This window comes from Mizuhopecten yessoensis, unplaced genomic scaffold (genome assembly GCF_002113885.1).
Source record: "Mizuhopecten yessoensis strain PY_sf001 unplaced genomic scaffold, ASM211388v2 scaffold4259, whole genome shotgun sequence".
Taxonomy (NCBI): Eukaryota; Metazoa; Mollusca; class Bivalvia; order Pectinida; family Pectinidae; genus Mizuhopecten; species Mizuhopecten yessoensis.
Genome location: NW_018405455.1, coordinates 482,638 through 505,504, shown reverse-complemented (window position 1 = coordinate 505,504; position 22,867 = coordinate 482,638). Strand labels below are relative to the sequence as shown.

The following is a 22,867-nucleotide window of genomic DNA, read 5'->3' as shown; positions in this document are numbered from 1 at the left end:
ATTTCTTTATCGTGATTTTCTTGTAAATATGGAAAACATTCCCGGTATAGAATACGATATATTGGGCAATCTTTATATTATGTTCTTATACATTTAAAATATCCAAATTTCTTTTTTTGTAAGCTGTATCTAGGTAATTAGATTTTGAAGAAATATATATACATGATATAGAGTTTGCCTTTGTCATAGCATGTACAATAAATTCATACATAAATATTTACATTTCTACTGGACATGGACTCAATATACCTACTTAACATGTTAAAGGTTATTTTTCAATTAACTTTTCAGTTGGCGTATGAATACATCATCATATTATTAACCTGATTACTCTATCATTTGCAGAGCGCGTGAAGTAGTTCTATTAATAGATTGTTATTGGGTTTTTTTTGTTAGATGTTTTTAATTGAATTAAAGAATATTAATGTACAACTTAATTTGTTTTTCGTTTTTCAAGTTATTTATCTAACCAGTACGACGTCTAAAAGTGAGTGATGACATCATTAGCTTCGGTACCTTCAGTGGTGTTAGACTTGCACAAGACCGAAATTTTAAAAAGTATCCAAAAAGTATCAAAATCGCACTGAATGTAAATATAAGGATAGAATCCTGTTTTTTGAGGTTTAATGGGTCTTGAGACAAATTCAATAAGCAGTTCATTAAATTTGTCTCAATATCCATTGAGGTTTATACCCCATAAACCTCAACAAAACAAGATTCAATCCTTAAATAACCACATACGTGTATTGCCTTCTAGTAAATAAAGTCGAATGGATAGAGGAAGATTATATAAGCAAATGTTCATCGAAATAAAAATACTGAATTTTGTATATGATCTTAATCTGTTTTATCCTCAAAGAAGATTAAAAGTATAAAAATCGTCCAAACAAAAAGGACAGATTTGTGACGTTAAAATTGAATCGGCATCATAAAAATAATATTGGTCTGTTGTTTCTAAAAATATAAACATCCTGTCAGTAAAAACATAAATAAAACTCGAATGTGCTGACTAATCGACTAACTAATAGAAGTACAAGAATACAGACCTTTAGTGATATGTAACACTTTAGTACTTTCGTTGAGGTGACTATGTGGTAATATGGACCCGAGAAATCAATATCAACCTGAATGGAATACATATTAAAGTATGATATTTTTTATAACTAAACAAGTTGAAGCGTAAGCAAATCTTCAAGTAAAAAAACACTTCATTTGGTAGAAAACATTATGACGTTTCTATTGAAGAGTCGTCATTAAGAGAATATCAACATGATGTTTCTAAAAATAGTAACACAGAATCAATATCACAAATCGCCAACTTACCTACGTAAGTAGTATAGATGTAACTAATCAGAGATGGAAGCACTTGTTATTTCACGTAAGGATACCTGTTCCACCATCAAAAACTTTAACTATGTACTCAGCACTTATAATGTTATTCCTGGCATATAGCATTTATATATTATTTCTAAAAAACAAACATACCCTAGGGAACATTTCTGAAAAAACAATCACAAAGAGGTTATTCCGTCTTTGCGTATTGCAGAGTTATCTTCTCTTGAGAGCAGGTATTGATTTTTACGTCATTGGCTTGTGAGAGTAACGTCATCAATTTTTGAGAAAACGACGTAATTTTCTCACACAAACCAATGACGTAACAATCAATCCCTGCTCTCAAGAGAAGACAACTCTGCAATACGCAAAGACGGAATAGACAAAACATAGTTTACAGCAGTGTTCTTTGTGTTCAAATGTGGTATGAGGCCAGACAAGGATTATAACTCTTGATCGCCGGTCAATATACCATCGCTCTAAGCAAATGAGCTTTATGGTCAACAGTAGAAATCAAAGTTTTATCCGAAATGAAATTTAGGGGAGGTTACTGTGTGTGTGAAAATGTTATCTTAGTGGTTTATTTGCGGTGGGACATAGATCCTTAAAACAACAAAAGATTACGCTTTGTCGCCCCTCAGACAGAGATATCCCACGTCGTACCACATGTGTGAATTTTCTATCTGATCCGATTTGTCTGGTACATTTTCGCAGAATGTTTACATACCGATGTTTCTATCCGCGCTTTAACGGTTCGAATTAGACAATCTGCATTATGATATTCTGGTTTGTCATTTTTATGTATCATTTTGATGTTGTTAGATTCCTGATGTTGGAGATTCGCCATGTGAGAGTTTAGAGGAATCAATAATGTTACAGGCGAGTTGCTAATCTAAATATACCCTATTAACGTTAACATAAAAAGTCAAATGATGAAATATGAATTCATTTTATGAGGTTATGATTACGCAGTTATCATATGTGGGTACTTTCATGTGTCCAGTAACCATTTTAAGTCAATACAAACGTCTTATTCATTACCGTTAGCTACATTTTCCCAGACCGTCTGTTGCCCTCTTTATTATTGTAACTGTAGACGCACAAAAGACCGTCATGGTCACTGATACGCACTGCACACTAGCAAATCACAATGGAAATATAACCTAGTTCCATGGGGATTTTTCATTGTTTAGTGCGTATCCGTTGAAATTATTCATTTGAAGAAACAGGTGTTTTTGAGATCGTATTGGGTTTTGTTTTGAAGTTTGAATCAAAAAGTCGAGCAAAATGCTATCTGGAATTGATTTTTTTGTCTGATGATGATACTGTCACTGTCAAAACACAACAGGCCAGAAACCATCATGGTCACGGATACGCACTGTACAAATCACCATGGAAATATGCCCTGTCATCGATAAAGTTATAACGGACAAATTATGATATATTTATAACAGGATATTTGATAAAGTCCCGAATACAGCTTTAGTAATCTCTCCTAAACACGCATTATAATAAATTGATTTATAAATCATTCCAAATCAATTAATACAATTTAAGGATTTCGAAGAACCTGCCGTACAAGTTGATAACTATTTGTTCTATGCCACCTGGTCGAATACATCCACATGTGTGTGTGTGTGTGTGTGAGTATGTGACTCATTTGCAATGAACGTGTAGTATATGAATTAGTTTTCTATGTTGTCAAGCGGCGTGGTTCTAGTGGTAGAGATTTTCGTTCATATCACGCTTAAATGTTCTTCCACAGACAGCTAGTATAGCCTGCTCCCTTCAGATCATTTCATATCTTGTTGACAATCGGAAAACGCTGATTTTTATCAATGTTTTAATTGATGCACAAACAGTGTATGAATCAAACGTGTCGCATCTTTTCAAGACAGACAGGTCGATCCCTGTTTCAAGCTACAAATGTGCGACTGATTAACGTGTCGGAACATTTCAAGACCATTTGGTACCTTGGTCAAGCTATGACTGAGCGACGTGTCGAACCATTTCAAAACCGACAGATGCCATTGGTAAAACTAGTCAAAGTAGGTAAATTGCTGACATACACAGACAGCGTTACAGTAGTCAAGTAGCTAAAATATATACCATACATAAATAGTGTTACTAAGGTAAAAGATGGTTAATTATATAACCCACATTTATAACGTTACAGTAGTCAAAGAAGGTAAATTATATAACATACACAAATAACGTTACAGTTGTCAAAGGACATAAATTGTATAACATACATTAATAGCTTAACAGTAGTCAAAGGAGATAAATTATATAACACACATTTATAGCGTTACAGTAGTCAAAGAAGTGTGTTATTCCACTCTCAGATCATGGTATAAGCATGCAGACTGTTAGATAAATATGAGTTATACAGCACGCGTGGTATATGACCTTCCAGAGTTTGGATTGGTCGAGAAGATGAACTTTGACCAGGGCGACTTTTTCCACGCGCTTTTTGCCACATGCTGTTTTATTTACGTCGTCTGCTGTCATCATCCGGCAAATGTTGGTGACTTTGTGAGGTTATGCGATGGGGAAAAGGGGAATAATAAGGCAATATTAAAAGAAGATGATACTTAATGATTCGATCGCTAGTTTCAGGCAAAATTGCAAAAGTCGCATGTCCAGGTCGTGAAAACAAAACATGATCTGTCACAGTGCCGGAAAATATTTAGTTCTCCCAACGTTCCGTTATCGCTATTTGGAGGGTCTGACTATAGCTGAACTTTCACTATACACGTCAACCATACAGCCATCACGAAGAAACGTCCCAGGCCTATGTCGTTTTCATCACTTGGCGGGAGGCAGACGTCGTACGATATACGTACGCGCATATAGTCTGCGGTTAATTTATATAAATTAATGCAATACTGCATACTCTCAATACTTATAGGCTTTCATCTACTATAAAAAAAAATCCACGAAGTTGTTACCAAAACATTTAATTTGACAACTATTAAATTTGTAATTTTTTGAATATTAATGAGTGTCTTTGTACATATGGTTAATATCACTACGCCAGCCTTGTCAACAAACACATGTGTGTATGTTATTCAAATCAGGTCACACACCAGATTGTGGTAGAAACAGATCACACAACTCGTGGTTGTTGAGTATAGTATTTATTTCACTCTCGTTGGTTAATTTTCAAATGCTACAGAAAGACACTCGCTAAAGCTCGTGTCTTTTGTAACGTTGGAAAATTAACTAACTCGAGTGAAATAAATACCATATTCAACAATCACTCGTTGTGTAACCTCTATTTATATAACATACATAAATAGCGTTACAGTAGTAAAAACGGATAAATAATTTAATATACACATTTAACGTTACATTAGTCAAAGTTGATACATTATATAACATACATAAATTGCGTTACAGAGGTCACAGAAGATAAATAATATAATATACATCAATAACGTTACAGTAGTCAAAGAAGTTACATTATACAATATACATAAATAGCGTTACAAATGTCAAATTAGATAAATTATAAAACATACATAAATAACGTTACAGAAGTCACAGAAGATACATTATAGAATATACATAAATAGCGTTACAAATGTCAATAATTTTTCCATGTCTTCAAGTGAGACTTACCCGTTGAACGGGTAATATGAACAGCGAGTAGTTAGAAATATACAAATGTTCATATAACGAAAGATATAAATGTGATTTTTTCGTTATATGTAAGGTTCAATAGCCTGTGTGTGTGTGCGTGTTACGTTCATCGTATATGCAAATATGGCGTTCAAATCGATATTGATAGCTAAAAAGAATAACATGCAAAATCACTTTAAACTATTAGTCTTATAAGTATTAGAAAGGTTATAAGAACTGAATTGTTTTTACCTGTAATAGTGGCTTCTGGTCACGAGCGCTTTCGTTCCAGGGGTATACGGAATAAACAATTAAGGGAGACATAACTAGCTTTAATAATTAATCAGGTAAACCAATCCGATTGAAAGTTTCTAGTATATAAACAACCTGCGTCACCTCTACCAATGGGCGTAGATAGCAGGTGATCTGTAATAACGTATGGAACACGAACAGTTTATCACCCTGACTGTCTGTGTAGGGTAAGACCATCCGCATGATCATCATAGAGAATATGTATATCAGTATGTTATCAAATAGCCACAAATTAACCACAACACAACAATTTCAATTAATTCTATCATTAGTACTAATGTTTTGGCAAGTTATTGTGTTGGTATATAAATATATATAAGAATAATTTTGAGTGACAAGTTGGAACAAAGAATCACCCAATTAAATTATAATCAGCTTACTATAAAATTGATATTCATCAATTGATCATTGTACTGTGCTAATGAAACAGATGATCTGAAATTATATGCCAAACGGTCCTCAACATGAAGTATTCTCCATGAAGGTCATGCTCACCAGTCTCATGTGCTCTTTCCTGAGCAGCACACAATATACCACGACGTTAGAATGAACGAACATACGTAGTAAAAAGAAAATACTTGCGCAAGAAAATATTCTAATTGGATGGGTGGGAGGGTAACATTTGCAATTGGCTTCAGAGTCCGAAAACCTGCCGCATAGGTATGTTCTAGAAAAAAGGAAGTTCTGTTACGTCGCCTAATAAATTAAACAGATACTATAACATGACTGTAAACAATATCCGGATCAGCACTTGCATTCCGCACTAAAACCATTTTTATCATTGTGATATTAAAACTCATTATCAAACAGCCATAAATTAACCTCTGCACAACGATTTCAATTAATTTTATCTTTAATACTAATGTCTTGGCAAGTTATTGTCGTGGTATATAAATATATATAAGAATACTTTGGACTGACCAGTGGGAACAAAGAATAATCCAAATTAACTTTCCAGCTAACTATAAAATTGATATGCATCAATTTATCATTGAAATGTGCTAAAGAAACAGGTGATCTGAAATTTGATGCCAAAAGCTAGATAACAATCTAGCTCCGCCACCAACAGAAAAATAGGTGGGGGAAATGAACGAGAACATATTTCGTCATTTGAAAATACCATACCGCTGTTAATTCACTAAGGACTCTAAAATGGTGAATTGGACCAAAGCGTCGACAATAATATGCAATACTCAAATCACTGATTGAACAAGGACCCATACACAACCAGCCAATTACCAACTTGATTGCCCAGATTTGTTACCGACCTATCCAGAGGTTTGTATGTGGCAACTACAATCAAGCATACAACATTACTTATACCAAATATCATCATTTGTATGGGTCCTATGTCCATTAAAACAACATATGGTCACTTCATCAGTGACCAAACACGTCGCTCAAGTCTGGGACCCAAATACTCAACCAGTTGTCAACCCATTAATGACCAAACATGTCGCACAAGTTTGCGACCCATATGCAAGTTGCCATTATGACTGTAACCAAATGAAAAACAATCAAGGAAAATACTATTTCAGTTACAATAATTAACAATACACTAACAGTATTAAAGGAACTGTAGGTCAGGCCTCAAAAATAACTGCAGAGCACTCTGCAATCTGAAAAGAAAAAATTCGTTCCCTAATTTACTCAAATGGGTACCATCGGAAAACAATTCAGGATACCAATCCAATATCTCAGGGTATTCCTCGACAATACCCTGGAAACGCCTTGGCCTCCCTATTAACCCTCCTACGCACAAATTCCAATACCTTATGGCTGATTTCCATCCTCCAGCAAATTCTGGGCAACATCTCATGTGGTTCCTGTAAATCCCTAACAATTGTTTTCCTTAAGAGAACACCTACTGACCCTGAATCAACATCATCCCCCAACAGTGTATTACCAAGACGTTTGGGGGATCCTCCATGATTTTGAGATGACATATCTTGGGGTTTACTCTCTTCAAAATCATGCAAATGTAACCTTGCCATCATAATGTTGCGCCAAATCCTCTCAAACCAAAAGCTGGCCCATCTTGAAAATCACTTCCTCGGGCATGGAGAAACCCTCGCTTGACGATCGAGAATCCAACTAGCCACACCATCATAGATGAACCTGAAAACGTTAGACTTACTTAGCCCTGTTTTACACCATAAACTGAACAATACAATAGCTCACCATAAACATCCTAATTAATGAAAAGTACTGCAATACTCCTCTTGGAAAACGAATGTATGTGCGGAATGCGTTTGATTTCCAACGACCACAAGACTTGAGATCTTCATTTGTCACTGAATTCCTATAAGCTGTGGTGGCTGCCCCAACCGGAAAAGAATGAAAATTGTACTTAGATGAATCAATACCTAGAAATAACTATTTTTAGAAGAGCGCAAAACTGGTACCGAGTAAGAGGCTTTCTATCTGCATGGCATAATAAATACCCATGTACTTGAGGTCTTCTGTAGATGAATTGCTCATAACACCTAACAAGACATGTTCTCCCTTCTCTAGTTTCCAGAATAACAACTACCCCAGTCCCATTCTGATTAGTCTTAGATGACTGCAGACCCAATGGAAGTGGCTTGCCTTAACTTTTATTCAATAATTGCACATTGCTGGCTTGCAATCCATGTTCTGCAGGAGTTGCTACTAATTCTTCTACCCTGAAAAAACGTAAAAGGCCAGTGAATAGGCAAGACTAAATAAGTATGCCTCATAATAGGTTTTACATACCCCTGGCAAATTTGCTATCATCCTATCCAGAAAGCTAGGGGTTATGGTAAATCGAACATCAATGGAATGCTTGGAACGGCTGAAACCTTGTAGTAACTTTCTAACCAATAAATTATGTGTTTGGTCAAGAACACCTAAAATCTTGCATTTATAGGCAACTGCTGACACATATGAACGTACACAACTAACCGAAAAGCCATGAAGAGATAAATATGACACAAAATTTACCACATCAGACACCTCTGGTGGCCAAACTAATCCAACGCCATATTCTACCCGAAAAGCTTCAAACTTCTGCACCCCAGAATCATACAACTTCTTAGTGCTAGCTGACAGGGAACTGTCAAGCAGCCTTAAACTTTCGTTTCGCAAATCAATCTCTGAAATGCCTCCGGGATTGTCGTCTGCTCCTGGAGCAAACTGTCGGAAACGGACCCACTGCTGACGAGAAATACTGTCTGCCATACCATTCTCTAAACCCACTATGTGGTGTGCCTTAAATCTTATATTGTTCAGCATTGCATACAAATCCAGAGGGCGCACTAAACCCATGATTCTAGGTGACTTTAAAACTTTTTATTTAAAACAGCCACTAACGCAGCATTAACTGTGTATAAAGAATCCGTTTATCCCTCAACAGCCCTGCCCAAAACTATAGGTGCCAACTCTAAAAACGTAACACCCCTCATTATATCTGTGTCTAACCAGTGCTGTGGCAATTCCAAAAATGACCAATGTGGCTGAAGATAGGCTGCTCCCCCTTTTGACTCATCCCCAACTACACTGTCCGTGTACAAGGCAAGGTTAGGGGATTTTATCCAGTCAATCTCTCCAAAGCGACAATGCCCATTAAACAACTCTAAAAAAATAGCCACACTCTCGAATCCTTCCCCATTTATATTTTTATATATTTATATTTTAGGTCCGCCAGTTTGTCTAGAGGAATTCGAACTACCATGTTGATTGTGTCCTAGGATTGTGCTATCATTTCAAGAATTTGATCAAAAGATGAATAATGAACTGTACACAATTTCTCAGTACTAAAATAATTTACACTAACCCAACAGGGGTAAGACAAATGCTGAATTAAACGCATTGACCCGTCCTTTTTTGGACATAAACCTAAGTTTAGGCATTGGTGGAACTAAGAATGGCCCAGCAATCCCATTCAAAATAACCTCCTTCAAAACTAATTTCATAGCCAATAATTCATAGCCTTCTATTGATTTCAAATTCCCACATTCAGTTATCCCCCTTGTGCCCTTATAATTCAGAGCAAACCCATGCTTAAAACCATTCAATAAAATAGCCTTATCCCCTTCATTTGGGTAGCCATGTACAGCATACTTTAACATATTAAACCTTACTAGGGACTGCCCGAGTGACATTGGGCTGGCCCACCTGGCCTGATTTACCAGGATTGGTGGTACTGCTGCACGGATTTCCTGATCGATTAGGTCCCGGGCCTCCGAACCTAGAATTGGAACTGAAGCATTGGATTTTAGGATGAGTAACTAAACATGCAATACAGATATGAGCAAATTTACAGTAAGGTTTCATACAACTGTATTGTATTGTTGTATTCGAAACACTTAGGCCCAGATTTGAAAGAAGTGGTCTTATGGGAACTAACCCCCGTGATCTGACCCTTGCTTGCATACATGTATAGTAACCACAACTCTTGGTCTACTACACCCAAATCTACACTCGGATTCAATGCCTTCTTCATTCTAAACTGTATGTCATAGTCTAACCATGACAAACCCCCAACTCTTTTTGCCCCCAAACGCGCACAGTGCATATGTTTTAAAATTCCCCGGGATTGGCTAATATATAAATGGCAAAATATTTTTTAAATGTATCCTTTCACATTTCCAAGTCTGTAATTTTAAATGTTTTTTTCTGCTCCTTCAAAACAATAGCCCCATCCACTATACAAAATTGTTTTTCGTCAGTATTAACCTCACCAGGTTTCTTAAGCAGTAACCCCCCTTCATAATTTTTGTTTTTACTGCTACATCTACCCCAGCATCTAACTCTTCAGTATAACTAGGCACCTGCCCACTGTGATGACCTAACACCACTCATACCTCGAGCCACTTGCTCCATGATTCTGGGAGTGATCCTCTGAATGATTGCTTCCACCTTATCAGTTGACGGCTGTCCCGTCTGATCCACAATAGACTAGGGTACCGCAGGGGGGAGGGGGTTGTACTGCAGGCGGGGCTGTGCTAAAGGAGGGGGCTGTTCCGCAAGAGGGGGCTGTGCTGCAGGATGGTGTACCTTAGGAGGGGGCTGATCTCCTTGAATATATCTTGGCTGGGAAACCCTGCCACTCGCACGACCTCTAGTCCTGCCTGGTTTAGGCATGACTGTGGCTCAAAATAAATATGAGTGAACTACCCTTCCAGTCCTAAGTAATTAACAGACATAATACAATTACTAATCCCAAGTTAGCTACTGTACAGGAACGGCTACAGCTTTGATGTAATTTATTATATTTCTGAGCCGAGCTGCATGGAGTTGAGCTGTTGTTATATCTGATAACTTTTAATATCTTTATATTCAAATTAATTATCGGTCATGTCACGTGTCAATCATGTTCTTCACGTTCACTATCTATACCCATATAAATCAAGTAAGCTCCATTTCCAATGAGACTTTGCATGATTCTGCAGCCGTTATGAATGAAGCAGGCAAATGAAATATATTTATTTGCCAAGTAAAACAGGAAATTTGTGCTGGTACTGTATTTAGTACTGATACGTAAATTACAAATGAGCTTTAATACAAAAGACATAATATATAGCTAGTCTGTTTCAAATGAAAAAGAGAACCAACATTCTTTCTTACAAAATTTATTTCTATTCCAGAATTTTCATATGATCAACATTATGTCTAGAACGACATAAGTTGTGATTTGCACGACAGCAGATGACTAACGTTCAATCTCGCAGATATAGAAGAGGTTATGTCCGATACAGAAGCAATCCAACATCAGGAAATTATTTGACTGTCTGGTACATCCGCACCTCTGGGATCCTCCGTCAGGATTTCCTCTAGCCCATGTTCTCACCGATGTGTCGACCATCTTGTCATTGCTGACGAAAACCCAATCATCTCTGTCGTTCCTTTTACGTCCCGTATATAGTATGTCCGTATTACCTGCAAGTGTAAAGTGACATATATCATAACCAAAAAATATTTATTCATGGATGTAATTATTCGAAGGGATGTGTGTGTGTGTGTGTGTGTATGTGTGTGTGTGTGTGTGTGTGTCTTTTTACGGGAGGAATCTGGAGTTCTCTTTTTGTTGTTCGTTATGCTGTCCAGGCAAACAAGAGCGATAAATTAAAGTGTATAAGCTCCATACTGGATTACTTGTAAATACATTAAGTTCACTTAATTATTGAATCCTGTTCTGTTAAGGTTCATTGGGGTTGAAACTTCGATGAATTATTATCAAATCCTTATTTTTACTTTCAATGGAATGTTGATAAGTTTCTGATAATTTCTAAAAAGTGTCGACGTGACGTATTTCTGTTAAAGCAATTCGCTGATTTGTATTGATAAAAAAGTTATAACATCTACGAACATGTATATTTCAGCCCGAATTTCCGAGAAAACAATCGAAAACAGTGTATGAATGGAATTCATTCACACGTATTTGCTAGCATATTCATACACCAACTGGATAGTTTATGGAAAATAACCTTTAAACTCTTCACTATATAGATATATCGAGGCAAAGGTCAGTAGAATTGTAAATATTTGACGTTGACTATTTAAATAATTATATATTTCATTTGTTAGAGGATTTAGAGTCCTCCACTAACTGTTTACAAATTAAGCGATATGGATACGTGTCATAAAATGATACAGATATAAAAAAAAACTTTGCATTGACTTGATTTAGACTATACGCGACATGCATGTTTGAAGATGATTGTAATATATAGAAATTACTAAATTGGTATTTTTGTGATCGGTAAATTGAAAACAGATAAACATTAAAGGAGTTGCTATCGTTTTCTCCCATTTATGACGATGAACTCGTAAATAGGCTGCCTTATAGTTTGTTTATTTCTTCTTTCATGAATATATAGTATTTGTGATTTTCAATATATGTGATAGTCATGATTAGCTATCGCTAGGTTAGGAGGGATATATGAGCCAGTATACCTATCCTAACCCAGTGATAACGAATTTGTCACCCTGACAATTTGTTTTCCTCTGTAAACTTATGCTTGACAGCTACTCGTAACAGCCCCTACCGGACACCGTTTCGGCTAGATTTCGGACAATACACAACCATCTTTGTATTAGCACCCGAGCGGCCCATTTACTTCCCTTTTCGTTGAATTTGATGTCGTTTAGATTGCTTGTAGGCTATATAATCCTGTGAATGATTGGCAAGCTATAAACCCCGGCAGAGCGGGGTCTATAGAAATATATACCCGTCAAGATATCCAATCAGAAAGAGTGTTACAAATTAGAAGGGTGAAACAATGTTATATACTTGATTTGGACAGATCTTACTTTGTGTTTATATTAAGTAAATGGTGCTTTGTCATGGATAATTTTAAGGTAGACATTTATAGGGTTCGACTCCTCGATCGAATGTGTAAAGGTACGGGTTAACTGCCCGAGCACAGGGGGTTTCTCTTGGTATTCCGGTTTCCTCCCACATTAAGAAACCCATCGCTCTAACACCCGAGAAAACAAGAGTGATTGATATAAGTTCGTATATGTATTTTCATAATTGTAATAAAATACACACAAAAAAGAGTTAATATCATAAAGACACCCGGTCCGCTATTATCCTTGCTAACAAGAATGAAAAATATAAGTTGATATAAATTGTTTCATGAATTCTGTCATATTTAACGTTCATGTTGATAGGAAAGAGCTAACAATTTTTGCATTTTATAAATATCTGTTTATCACAAGCTTCAACGATCCAGGATCATCAAGAAAAAAACCTAAACGTATCTTCTACTGTATACTTAACAAGTAAATACTTATTTATTTCAAATTATAAAGTGGATAATTTTATTTGAAGCAATGCTATTGACGTTACTCACCAACACGACTCGGCAGCCTACTCATAATGAATGTAGCTTCCTTGTCTGTTTGAATCTCAACCAATTTTGCCCCCTTGGCAGTACAGCGCGACTGGAAGAAGAATAGATAAAGCACTGATATTGACATCAAACTTTTAAACAAAAGTGATGTTAAAAAATGAGGATAAAACAACTGTATGGTGAGTGGAAATCATTTTCGGCACACTGTATCTATTACTAAATGTTGAAGGTGCAAATACTAGTCTCTGTTGTGTTCAGCTTTAAATATACAGTTGTGGGATCGTACAACGTTACACGATGTGTGGTGTGTGTGCGATGTGCGCACGGTATGTGCACGATGTGTGAACGATAAAAATCTGGACGATTATTGCTTGCGCACATTTGTGCGGACGATGGACGAACGTTGTGAGATGACAATCGTGGTTGTTGTAAATTGAGAAATTGCTTGAAAATATATACGGTTTCGCATTTAAACATATCAACTTGATTTTTAAGCATATTTTCTGTATTCTAGCTACATATATAAGCTGATCTTTCTTTCTATCTTTTCTTAAATTTAAAAATGGCGTTTTTCGACCCAAATCGACACATGTAAAATATACAAATGGAAACGTTCCCATATAACGGTAAATATAGCCACATCGTACAGTTGTGGGATCGCACAACGTTACACGATGTGCGGTCTGCGCACGATGTGTGAACGGTGTGTGAACGATGTGTGCACGAAGTGCGAACGATAAAAAATTGGACGATCGTTGTTTGCGCACATTTTTGCGGACGATCGACGAACGTTGTGCGATAACAATCATGGTTGGTGTAAATTGAGGAATGGCTTAATAATATATACGGTTTCGTGTTTTAACATATACACTTGATTTTTTTAATATGTTTCTATATTCAAGCTACATCTATAAGCATATCTTTCTGTCTATACTTTCTTAAATTTAGAAATGGTGTTTTCGATTTGCCGACCTTAATCGACACATGTAAAATTACAACACAGTCTCGGCAACACAGGTAAGCATAGCCACTTTGTACCTGGACCGTAGTTTTCTCCCGCCCGGGGCACTTACGTCACTCGCCAAGGTGTGAAAACCAGGTGAAGGGGAGCTATAGACCAAAACGAATGCAAATAACAAATATTAAACGTCCAGTTGTGTTTTCATAACGGTCATACGGTATCACATGTCAGGCAAAGGCCAGGTAAAACTCCGGCCACTCATCAAATTGTTATTTACCTGTTCAGTTACCGAGGAGCCAAACACATTCTTGACAGGCTAACGGTCACTGTATACTGTGTTACACGCATCGTAAAATTGTAAATAATCTTAATTATTGTGATGAGAAATTACAGTAGTATATACAGTGTACATTATTGCATACGAGCCTTTCGTTTTTCAATCCGTAATATTGATCAACAAATTGTACCAAATCGCACAGTTGTGCGGAGAGAAGCGCACAACGGGGCGAATGATTGTTAGATCGCACAGTTGTGCGCACCATGTGTGAACGAAATGCGGACGTCGTGTGAACGATGTATGCACGGTGAGCGCACGGTATTTTTGGTGCGTTGTGCGGTCCCACAACTGTACCTCTACCGGGGCACTTACGCTACTCGCCACGGTGTGAAAACCGAGGTGAAGTAGAGCTATAGACCAAAACGAAAGCAAATAACAAATACTGCACGTTCAGTTTTGTTTTCAAAACGGTCATGCGGTATCACATATCAGTTTTTTGTGTCAGGCACAGGCCATGTACAATTCTGATCAGTCATTAATATGTTATTAACCAGTTCTGTTACCTAGGAGCCAGACACATTCTGGACAGTCTAAAGTTCACCATAGTGCTGTGTAATACGCATTGTAAACTTGAACATGATCCTAATAAATATGGTGAGAAATTTATATATACATTGTTCCTTATTCCACACGAGGGTTCCGGATGTTTTGCATTCCGTAATAATGATAAACCAATTGAACCAAATCGCACATGTGTGCAGAGAGAAGTGCACAACGGGGCAAACGATTGTTAAATCGTATAGTTGTGCGCACCATGTGTGTACGCTGTGCGGCCGTTGTGTGCACGATGTGGTGCGTATTGCAGTCACACAACTATACATTTTGATTTGTATTTTCATTGCATATACTGGGCTATATACGGAACCTCGTTAAATATCTTAGAATACAAATAAGATATCGGAAATGCTTAGACAAATCAAACTTGTAATTGTTTTTCAAATGCTATTGAACGTCAAAAATAAAACATTAAATTGTCGTATGTTTCTTCAGACTTCATATTTTTCTATTCGTAATCATCATTTGGGGACAATACATGCTGGATTCATAAATTTCAGTGTCAAGCGAAATAAACACGATTTCCCGATATGTTACTATCCCTGTGCAATTTCTGGTAAAACAAACATTTAGAACAACAACAAAAAGTCTTTTTGAGGGAACAATATCAGTAAATCAACAACGAAATATTATGTTCCTGTCAAAATAAAAATAAAAAATGCATTATGTAGTTTTGATTATGCTTATTACAGTGCGTTGTGGTTTTGTTGTGACTACCAAAGTTCTCGATGCGAGGACGTGGTAGACTGGCTTAAAGCCCCGAAGTTTTTTATGAAGAATTTCTCAACATCATGTTTAACTACTTGCTACATTGTAAGCTCCCCTAAGACTAGAATCAGACATGTAATCGAAATAAATAGAGTCAATTTGCTTTGATTAAGCAGAAGACGCTTACCTTTCTGGAATACCTGGTCTTATTATAATTGTACTTTTTCAAGGGTCTCCATACAAAAATGGTTTACCATAGTTTCATCCATTGCTATGATATATCTTATTTTATTTCGAAAGTAATAGGCATTGCTAAAATAAGAACAATAGTGAAACTCACGATAGCCAGACTCCACTCAGTCTTTTCGGAAGTTGAGGACACGTAGTAACACTTTTCCGGAGATGAGAACCAGCCTGGGTAACAGACACGTGGGGCAGGCGTAGTCGTAGAAGTTGTAGTAGTAGATGCTATCAAAAGAATAATTGTCATGTATTTTACGACATAAGAACGAAAATTTACGTTGTTGATAATGACATGACCTCAAGCCAACGTCCAGTGTGTTCAGTTTTATCTTTTGGACAGCCGGTGATAAATACCCAGGCCTTTCAGCAGTAAACATGTACAGTAACCGACAGTAAACATCTTTTCACACATAACACACGCTTGTCATTTTGAATTTACACAATAATCATAAGTATCATAATATAAAAATCTAATGAGATATTCTGTTCATAATTGGAGTTGAATAAAAAAAAAACAGAAAACCGCAAGGAGAAATTAAACCGTACAAAGTCAAATAAATTGTCAGACGACTTGTTATCAAAATTCAACTAAAACAAAATGTAAAGTACTCCATATCAAAGGATCAATCCTAGATGACAGAAGCTATCATCTCATTGGCCAGAATGCCGAAAAAACTTCACTACAATGTAGATAGCATCACCAATGAACAAATTGTAGGTACTGGGCATCATAATTGGTTTGGTTTAGTATTGTTAATCGTCCTATCAACAGCTATGGTTATTTAAGAACGGCTCCCCTGTGTGCAAGATGCATGCGTGTAATGTATGCGTATATGTATTGGGAGGCTGTGATATGCATCATAAGTAGATCCTTCAAGTATATAAACGGCAATCTATGTTTGAACATTTTGCATGGCACTGGTAAGATCACATTTGGAATCTGCGACAGGCGCATGAATCCGTACAAAATAAAAGGCATGCAACTAATTGAGAACGTTCAATGGAGAGCCACCAAACCTGTACTAGGATGAAAATAACTTTTCTATTGAGAACGTCTTAGAATACTAAAATTACCAACATTGAAATACTGCAGGATGAGCGGAGACTTTTTTTTTTTTTGTCTTCACAGATACATCATGTAAAATATCATATGAGTATACATATATCATGTAAACATATCCTCTCACAGGAGTCACATCTTTGATTTTTTTTCCTTGCTTGGGATGAGTTCTGGAGTCAAGTATCTGAGAAGTGTTTTTTTAAACCAAACATTACTTATACCTAAACGTCACATACTGTATACATTTACATCACAACACAAAGACATAAACTCTTACAAGGCAATATATATATCCATATATATATTCTGACTTAATAATAATTTATTTCTACATTGCTATTTAAGTGAACTTCAATCGAACTAAGTATAAAAATTGTATAGATATATATTGTATATAAGTCATCTATTTTTTTAATATCAGGATATGAAATGTGTATAAACATGTATACATAGTATACAAGTAAATCCATTTAAAATAAAATTGTGTATTATATGTAGGTGTTTTTATTGTAACATTCTTTCACTCTTTATATATGTTTTCAATTGTATTTCATGCATAAACATATATGGATACATATAGAGTCCTATAACCTATAAACAATCTGCTATACAAATGTAGGGGGAAGCTTTACTACCTAAGAAAGTAAGAAGTCTTATTTTAAGATAGTTACAACTTTATGTCATATGGATAGGTTGTAATTTATTAATGTTGTTGTTTTTTATGTAAATACATTTTCCCATTCTTCCTATATTTGAAAAAAATAATTTGTTTACATGTATTTATGTCAACAACTTTTTCGATTGTATATCTTAGTGCAATACATTCTTTTAACAAGTTGAAGTTAACTCTGTCTTGTCTTTTTGATGTACAAAAAATAAAGTATTTTGTAAGTAATATAAGGAAGTTGAGAGGTTGTGATGTGACCATGTTAACTGTATGTCCAAACAATATCATTTTCAAATCAAAAACTACTGTTTTATTTGTATTTTGTTTTATCCATTCTTCTAGTTTGGTCCAAATGACCTGAGCTTCATTACATTCCCTAAACATATGTTCTAAATCTTCTACATTATTTTTGCATAGGTTACACTTGTCATTATTTGTTTTGCCAATCTCTTTCAAATATTTATTTACTGGTAGAATTTGATTTTTAATTTCATACTGGAACCATTGTAGTTTTGTTTCTTTGGTAGTCTTAAAGGATAGTAAATAAATTGTATTCCAGTTCAAATATTGGAAAATAGGATTTGTTTTCCATTTAATTTCTGATGCATTGACTATGTTTTTGTGGTTTTGCTCTGTAAGTGCAAAATAGAAATCTCTACTGCCTTTTTTACTTTTAAATAGAATTTGAGTGTGAAAAGGAAAATAAGATCTTACAATAGTACTGTTATTCAGATATATACCTTACATTTTTTTAATCACAGATTTAATGGATGCACACAGACTCTGGTAACTTAAGAAATTATTCGATATTACAGAAAACTTGTCTTTGAATTCTTCAAAATTTAAAAATGCTCCATCTCTTTTTATTATGTCAACTACTGTATTTACACCTTTCTTATGCCAGTCTTCAAAATAAATGTATTGATTCCCTATCTTAAAGTTAGAATTGTACCATAAAGGGGAGGTAAGAAGGTCAGTTTTGGTTCTTATTTTATTTAGTTTTGACACTTTTATCCATGTATTTAGGACTTCTTTCCAAAATAAATTTGTTATATTTAAGTTTTTAAAGAAACCTTCACCAAATTTTGAAAGGCACTGTATGGGACATATTCAATGTTCAAAAATGTTTTTCCATTCCCTATCACTAGATGTCAAAAGTCTTCTTACCCAAGTAGATTTTAAACTATCATTAAAGTTCCCTATATCTATCATTTTTAAACCTCCTTTGTTGTATTGTTTAATAAGAGTGTTCCTTTTCACTTTATCAATAGGTCCTTGCCATATAAATTTCAAAAAAGTAGAATTCAATGTTTTAATAAAAGCTCTGTCTGGATTCGGTATAGTCATAAAGAGATGAATCATATTTGAAAGTATTAATGTTTTTAAAACAGTTATTCTACCTATTGGTGTAAGTATTCTTTTAGACCATTGTTTTAATGATTTATCTAAACTTTGTATAGCTTTATTATAGTTAATGTTAATCATTTCATCTAAGTTGACAGAATACTCTTTATAATATTTTTTCAAAATAATCAAAATTCTATTTGATGAAAGGGTATTTCCAATCTTTAAACCTATGATATAAATGGAAGAATACGAAGTCACAATCACAATTTTTTTAAAAACCCGTTGAAAAACGGAGTAAAGGAGACAATTTTTCACGTTAAGAGTATTAGATGTGAAGTACAATATACATGTACAAGTACACAGTAAGGGAATTTGGAATTGCGATTCATGAACATTTCAAACTATAATACGTGAAACACAATAAGGCTATTTACATATTCATAATGCTGTTATTGACACACCTGAAAACATTTGTTTAGGATTTGTTCACATTGACCCAGAAGCGTTTAGCCTTTGTACATTATTATTCCATTAAACTACATTAAAAAAGGATTNGGGGGGGGGGGGGGGGGGGGGGGGGGGGGGGGGGGGTCTTTGTCTGTGTGAGGATTGGTGCTTCAGGATCTTCGTAAATCTATCAAAATCTGTAGTTATACATTATAAACGTTTTGACGAGTAGCATGGCTAGTTATGATTACTACAAGCTACAAGTGCATTTAGGTGGAGACAGGAGCAGAACAGTTAACTATAGTGAAACTATTTTGTAGCGTTTTGCCTGCCGTGGGAAAGGTCGATTCCATCGTGATAATATGGGGATAATTTGGCCGAGATTTACATCAGAGGATAACAACTATATATTTTATACGAAATGTTATGATTATGTATAGGGCTCAGATGAATGAGACTTATACATCTCTTTCGATCTTTTTCCTTTTTATTGTCGATTTGAGAAATTATTTATTTTCTTATTAAGGTTTTTTTTTCTATTTAATTTGAAATCGTGTAAAATGTGGCAATATACATTTTTGTCAGCGCCCAAATTTGCCTCTACATGATAAATTATTCCTTTTTATATCAAAATATTCTACATAACGAAGAAAACATACTTATTTGTAAATAATCATTCTTACGTTTAAAGTAAGGTTTTGCAATGAAAGGTTTGTTTGTTTGTTTGTTTGATTTTGTTTAACGTCCTATTAACAGCTAAAGTAATTTAAGGACGGCCTCCCCTGTGTGCAAGATGCATGCGTGTAGTGTATGTGTGTGTATTTTGGGAGGCCGCGATATGCAATGAAAGGCAATACACTTTTCGGACGAAAAGGACTTACAATTACACACTAAAACATGAAATCGTTCCTTTTCTAAAACATATTCCATTAACTAGTCTTAATATCCTCGAACCCTATCACGAAATGATATACGTCAGATTATTGACGTACTGTCACAAGCTTTAAGCTGGGTTTTTTTTTTTAATTTTCCAAATCAAACATATTGATTTTATTAACAGAAAAATCTAATTTGCAACAGAGAAAGTCTTATTTCCATATCGATAGGAGTTAATAATTTCAGCGGATTTAAACACGCAAATGAGCATGCTCGCTACAAAAACCCTGTAAGATTGTGATACGACAAATCTGACTTTACAGCATTCCCGTTTTGATTGTGACGTCAACATATAAACTCAATACTTAACTTTGTAATTTCATTCATCATTTGATTTTGATTTCATAATACAAAAACAATTGATATTTAATATGCCTTTATATCCTTCAAAATCGTTCTCTATTGGTTAAAAATATTCTGTATTTATTTCAACGATAAAATTAGTCTGTCAATTTCAGTTGAGATCGGAACGTCAAAAATCCACTCAGTAACACATCATTCCCACCAGTATCATACACTAGTTGACTGTGACGTCACAATACCCATTCTGATGAAATCAGAGAACTTAATCACTGTTATCAGTTTCACAGCTCTGCATCAGTTGTATTGCTTTCTGAGACCAGTGCTACTTTAATTCTTTCTCAGCCCTATACAACAGTTAACGCTTTCCAAATCCTTCACACTACTGTTATCGCTTTATAAGCCCTACACTACAGTTATTACTTTCCCAACCTTACACTACTGTTATCGGTTTCCCAGTCATACACTACAGTTATCGTTTTCCCAGCACTACACTAGATTTATCGCTTACCAAACCCTACACTACTGTTATGTCTGTCCCAACCCTACACTACAGTTATCTCTGTCCAAACCCTACACTACAGTTATCTCTGTCCCAACCCTACACTACAGATATCTCTTTCCCAGCCCTACACTACTGTTATGTCTGTCCAAACCCTTCACGACAGTTATCTCTGTCCCATCCCTAACACTACATGTGTTTCTGTCCCAACCCTACACTACAATTATCTCTTCCCCAACCCTACACTACAGTTATCTCTTCCTCCAGCCCTACACTACAGTTATCTCTTCCGCAACCCTACACTACTGTTATCGCTTTCCCAGCCCTATACTACAGTTATCTCTGTCCCAACCCTAGCACTACAGTTATCTCTGTCCCTACCCTATACTACAAATATCTCTTTCCCAGCCCTACACTACAGTTATCCCTTCCCCAACCCTTAACTACTGTTATCGCTTCCCCAGCCCTACACTACTGTTATTGCTTTCCCAACCCTACACTCCATGTATCGCGTTCCCAACCCTACACTACTGTTATTGCTTTTTGAGACCTACACTTCATTTATCGCTTTCCAAACCCTACACTACTGTAATTGCTTTTGGAGGCCTATACTACATTTAATGCTATCCAAGCCTTCACTTATATAATTTTCCAATGTTTTTTCGTGGTATATCAATTTTTCAGATATATACTGTATATTTGTCTAATTTCGCGGTGCTTATACTTTGCGGTTTTTCTTACCAGAACAAGTTAGCAAGTTTTCATTTCGCGCAACATATCTGGTCGAAATATTACGCTGTTGAAGATAGTTTTTGTGTTTGGGTGATACGATTATTTAACAAGTGTTTTGTAAAAAAAAAGTGCAATACGATAATGAATTGTGGTTTTATCTTCAGTTTAAAATAATATTCACAAAAATCAGTATCCATTGTATGAATAGTCACTGGGTTTTTAATTTCACGCTATCTTTCATGACTGCGAATTAATGCGAAGTATAAAGTTTATAGAAACTTGTTATCGAATATTGAGCGTGGTCGATTGAACCAATCAAGCGTATGAGGCGGATTAATATCCTATAAACTGTTTTCAAGGTCAACATATATCTAATGTATACTGGGATATTTTTGTCGCCTTTTTCGCCTTCCGTAATGAAGGCAAAATTATCATATCAGCGAATAACTGCAGACAGTATAATGTACAAAGTTATTAAAGATGAAGAGATAATTTAATATTGGGCGAAAATGGATTTTGCCGCCGAAGGGCGAAATTTTTATTGAGCGACAATTTCCCAGTAAACCGTATAAATGTTGCGTTTGACTTACCATCCTCGTCGCTGTCTCCTCCGCCGATCAACTCTCGTAATTCTGCCTGCTCATTTTGCAAAAGGCGCATTTGATTTTCAAAACCGGACAATATCTTTGAAAAGGCATTAAGTTCATCTGATACCGCTTGTTTGAATTCGTTAATTTCCGTCTCGTTACACTCACACTGATGGTCAGGATCTGCGACTCTTTCGATCGCATCGACTTTCCTTTGCAATTGACATACTTTCTCGTTTAGATTGAAATAAGTTCCATTTAAAAGATTGACAAGTTCACTGGTTAAACTTTGCTCCTCTACCTTCTCCACTGAATCATTGTCGTCTGAAAATACTTGATCATACATCGATATCAATATCAAACCAGCAATAACCATACACGCCTTCATCGTTAGACA

At 35.6% G+C, this 22,867-nt stretch overlaps 1 protein-coding gene across 2 annotated transcripts in view; it reads right to left on the bottom strand.

Moving 5' to 3' along the window:
* Positions 1 to 10,846: 10,846 nt before the first annotated feature.
* Positions 10,847 to 22,867, bottom strand: part of LOC110448774 (killer cell lectin-like receptor subfamily B member 1B allele C) — a 16,632-nt gene continuing 4,611 nt past the window's right edge. Inside the window, exons 2-5 of one of the 2 annotated variants that reach the window (XM_021495202.1) lie at positions 22,474 to 22,567; positions 15,990 to 16,117; positions 13,089 to 13,179; positions 10,847 to 11,169 (exon numbers count right to left, since the gene is read on the bottom strand). In XM_021495202.1, the coding sequence (XP_021350877.1) occupies positions 10,943 to 11,169; positions 13,089 to 13,179; positions 15,990 to 16,117; positions 22,474 to 22,567 (540 nt within the window). In that variant the 3' untranslated portion in view covers positions 10,847 to 10,942. Of the gene's footprint in view, positions 11,170 to 13,088; positions 13,180 to 15,989; positions 16,118 to 22,473; positions 22,853 to 22,867 lie in introns of both variants that reach the window. The other variant, XM_021495199.1, reaches the window with a different exon arrangement.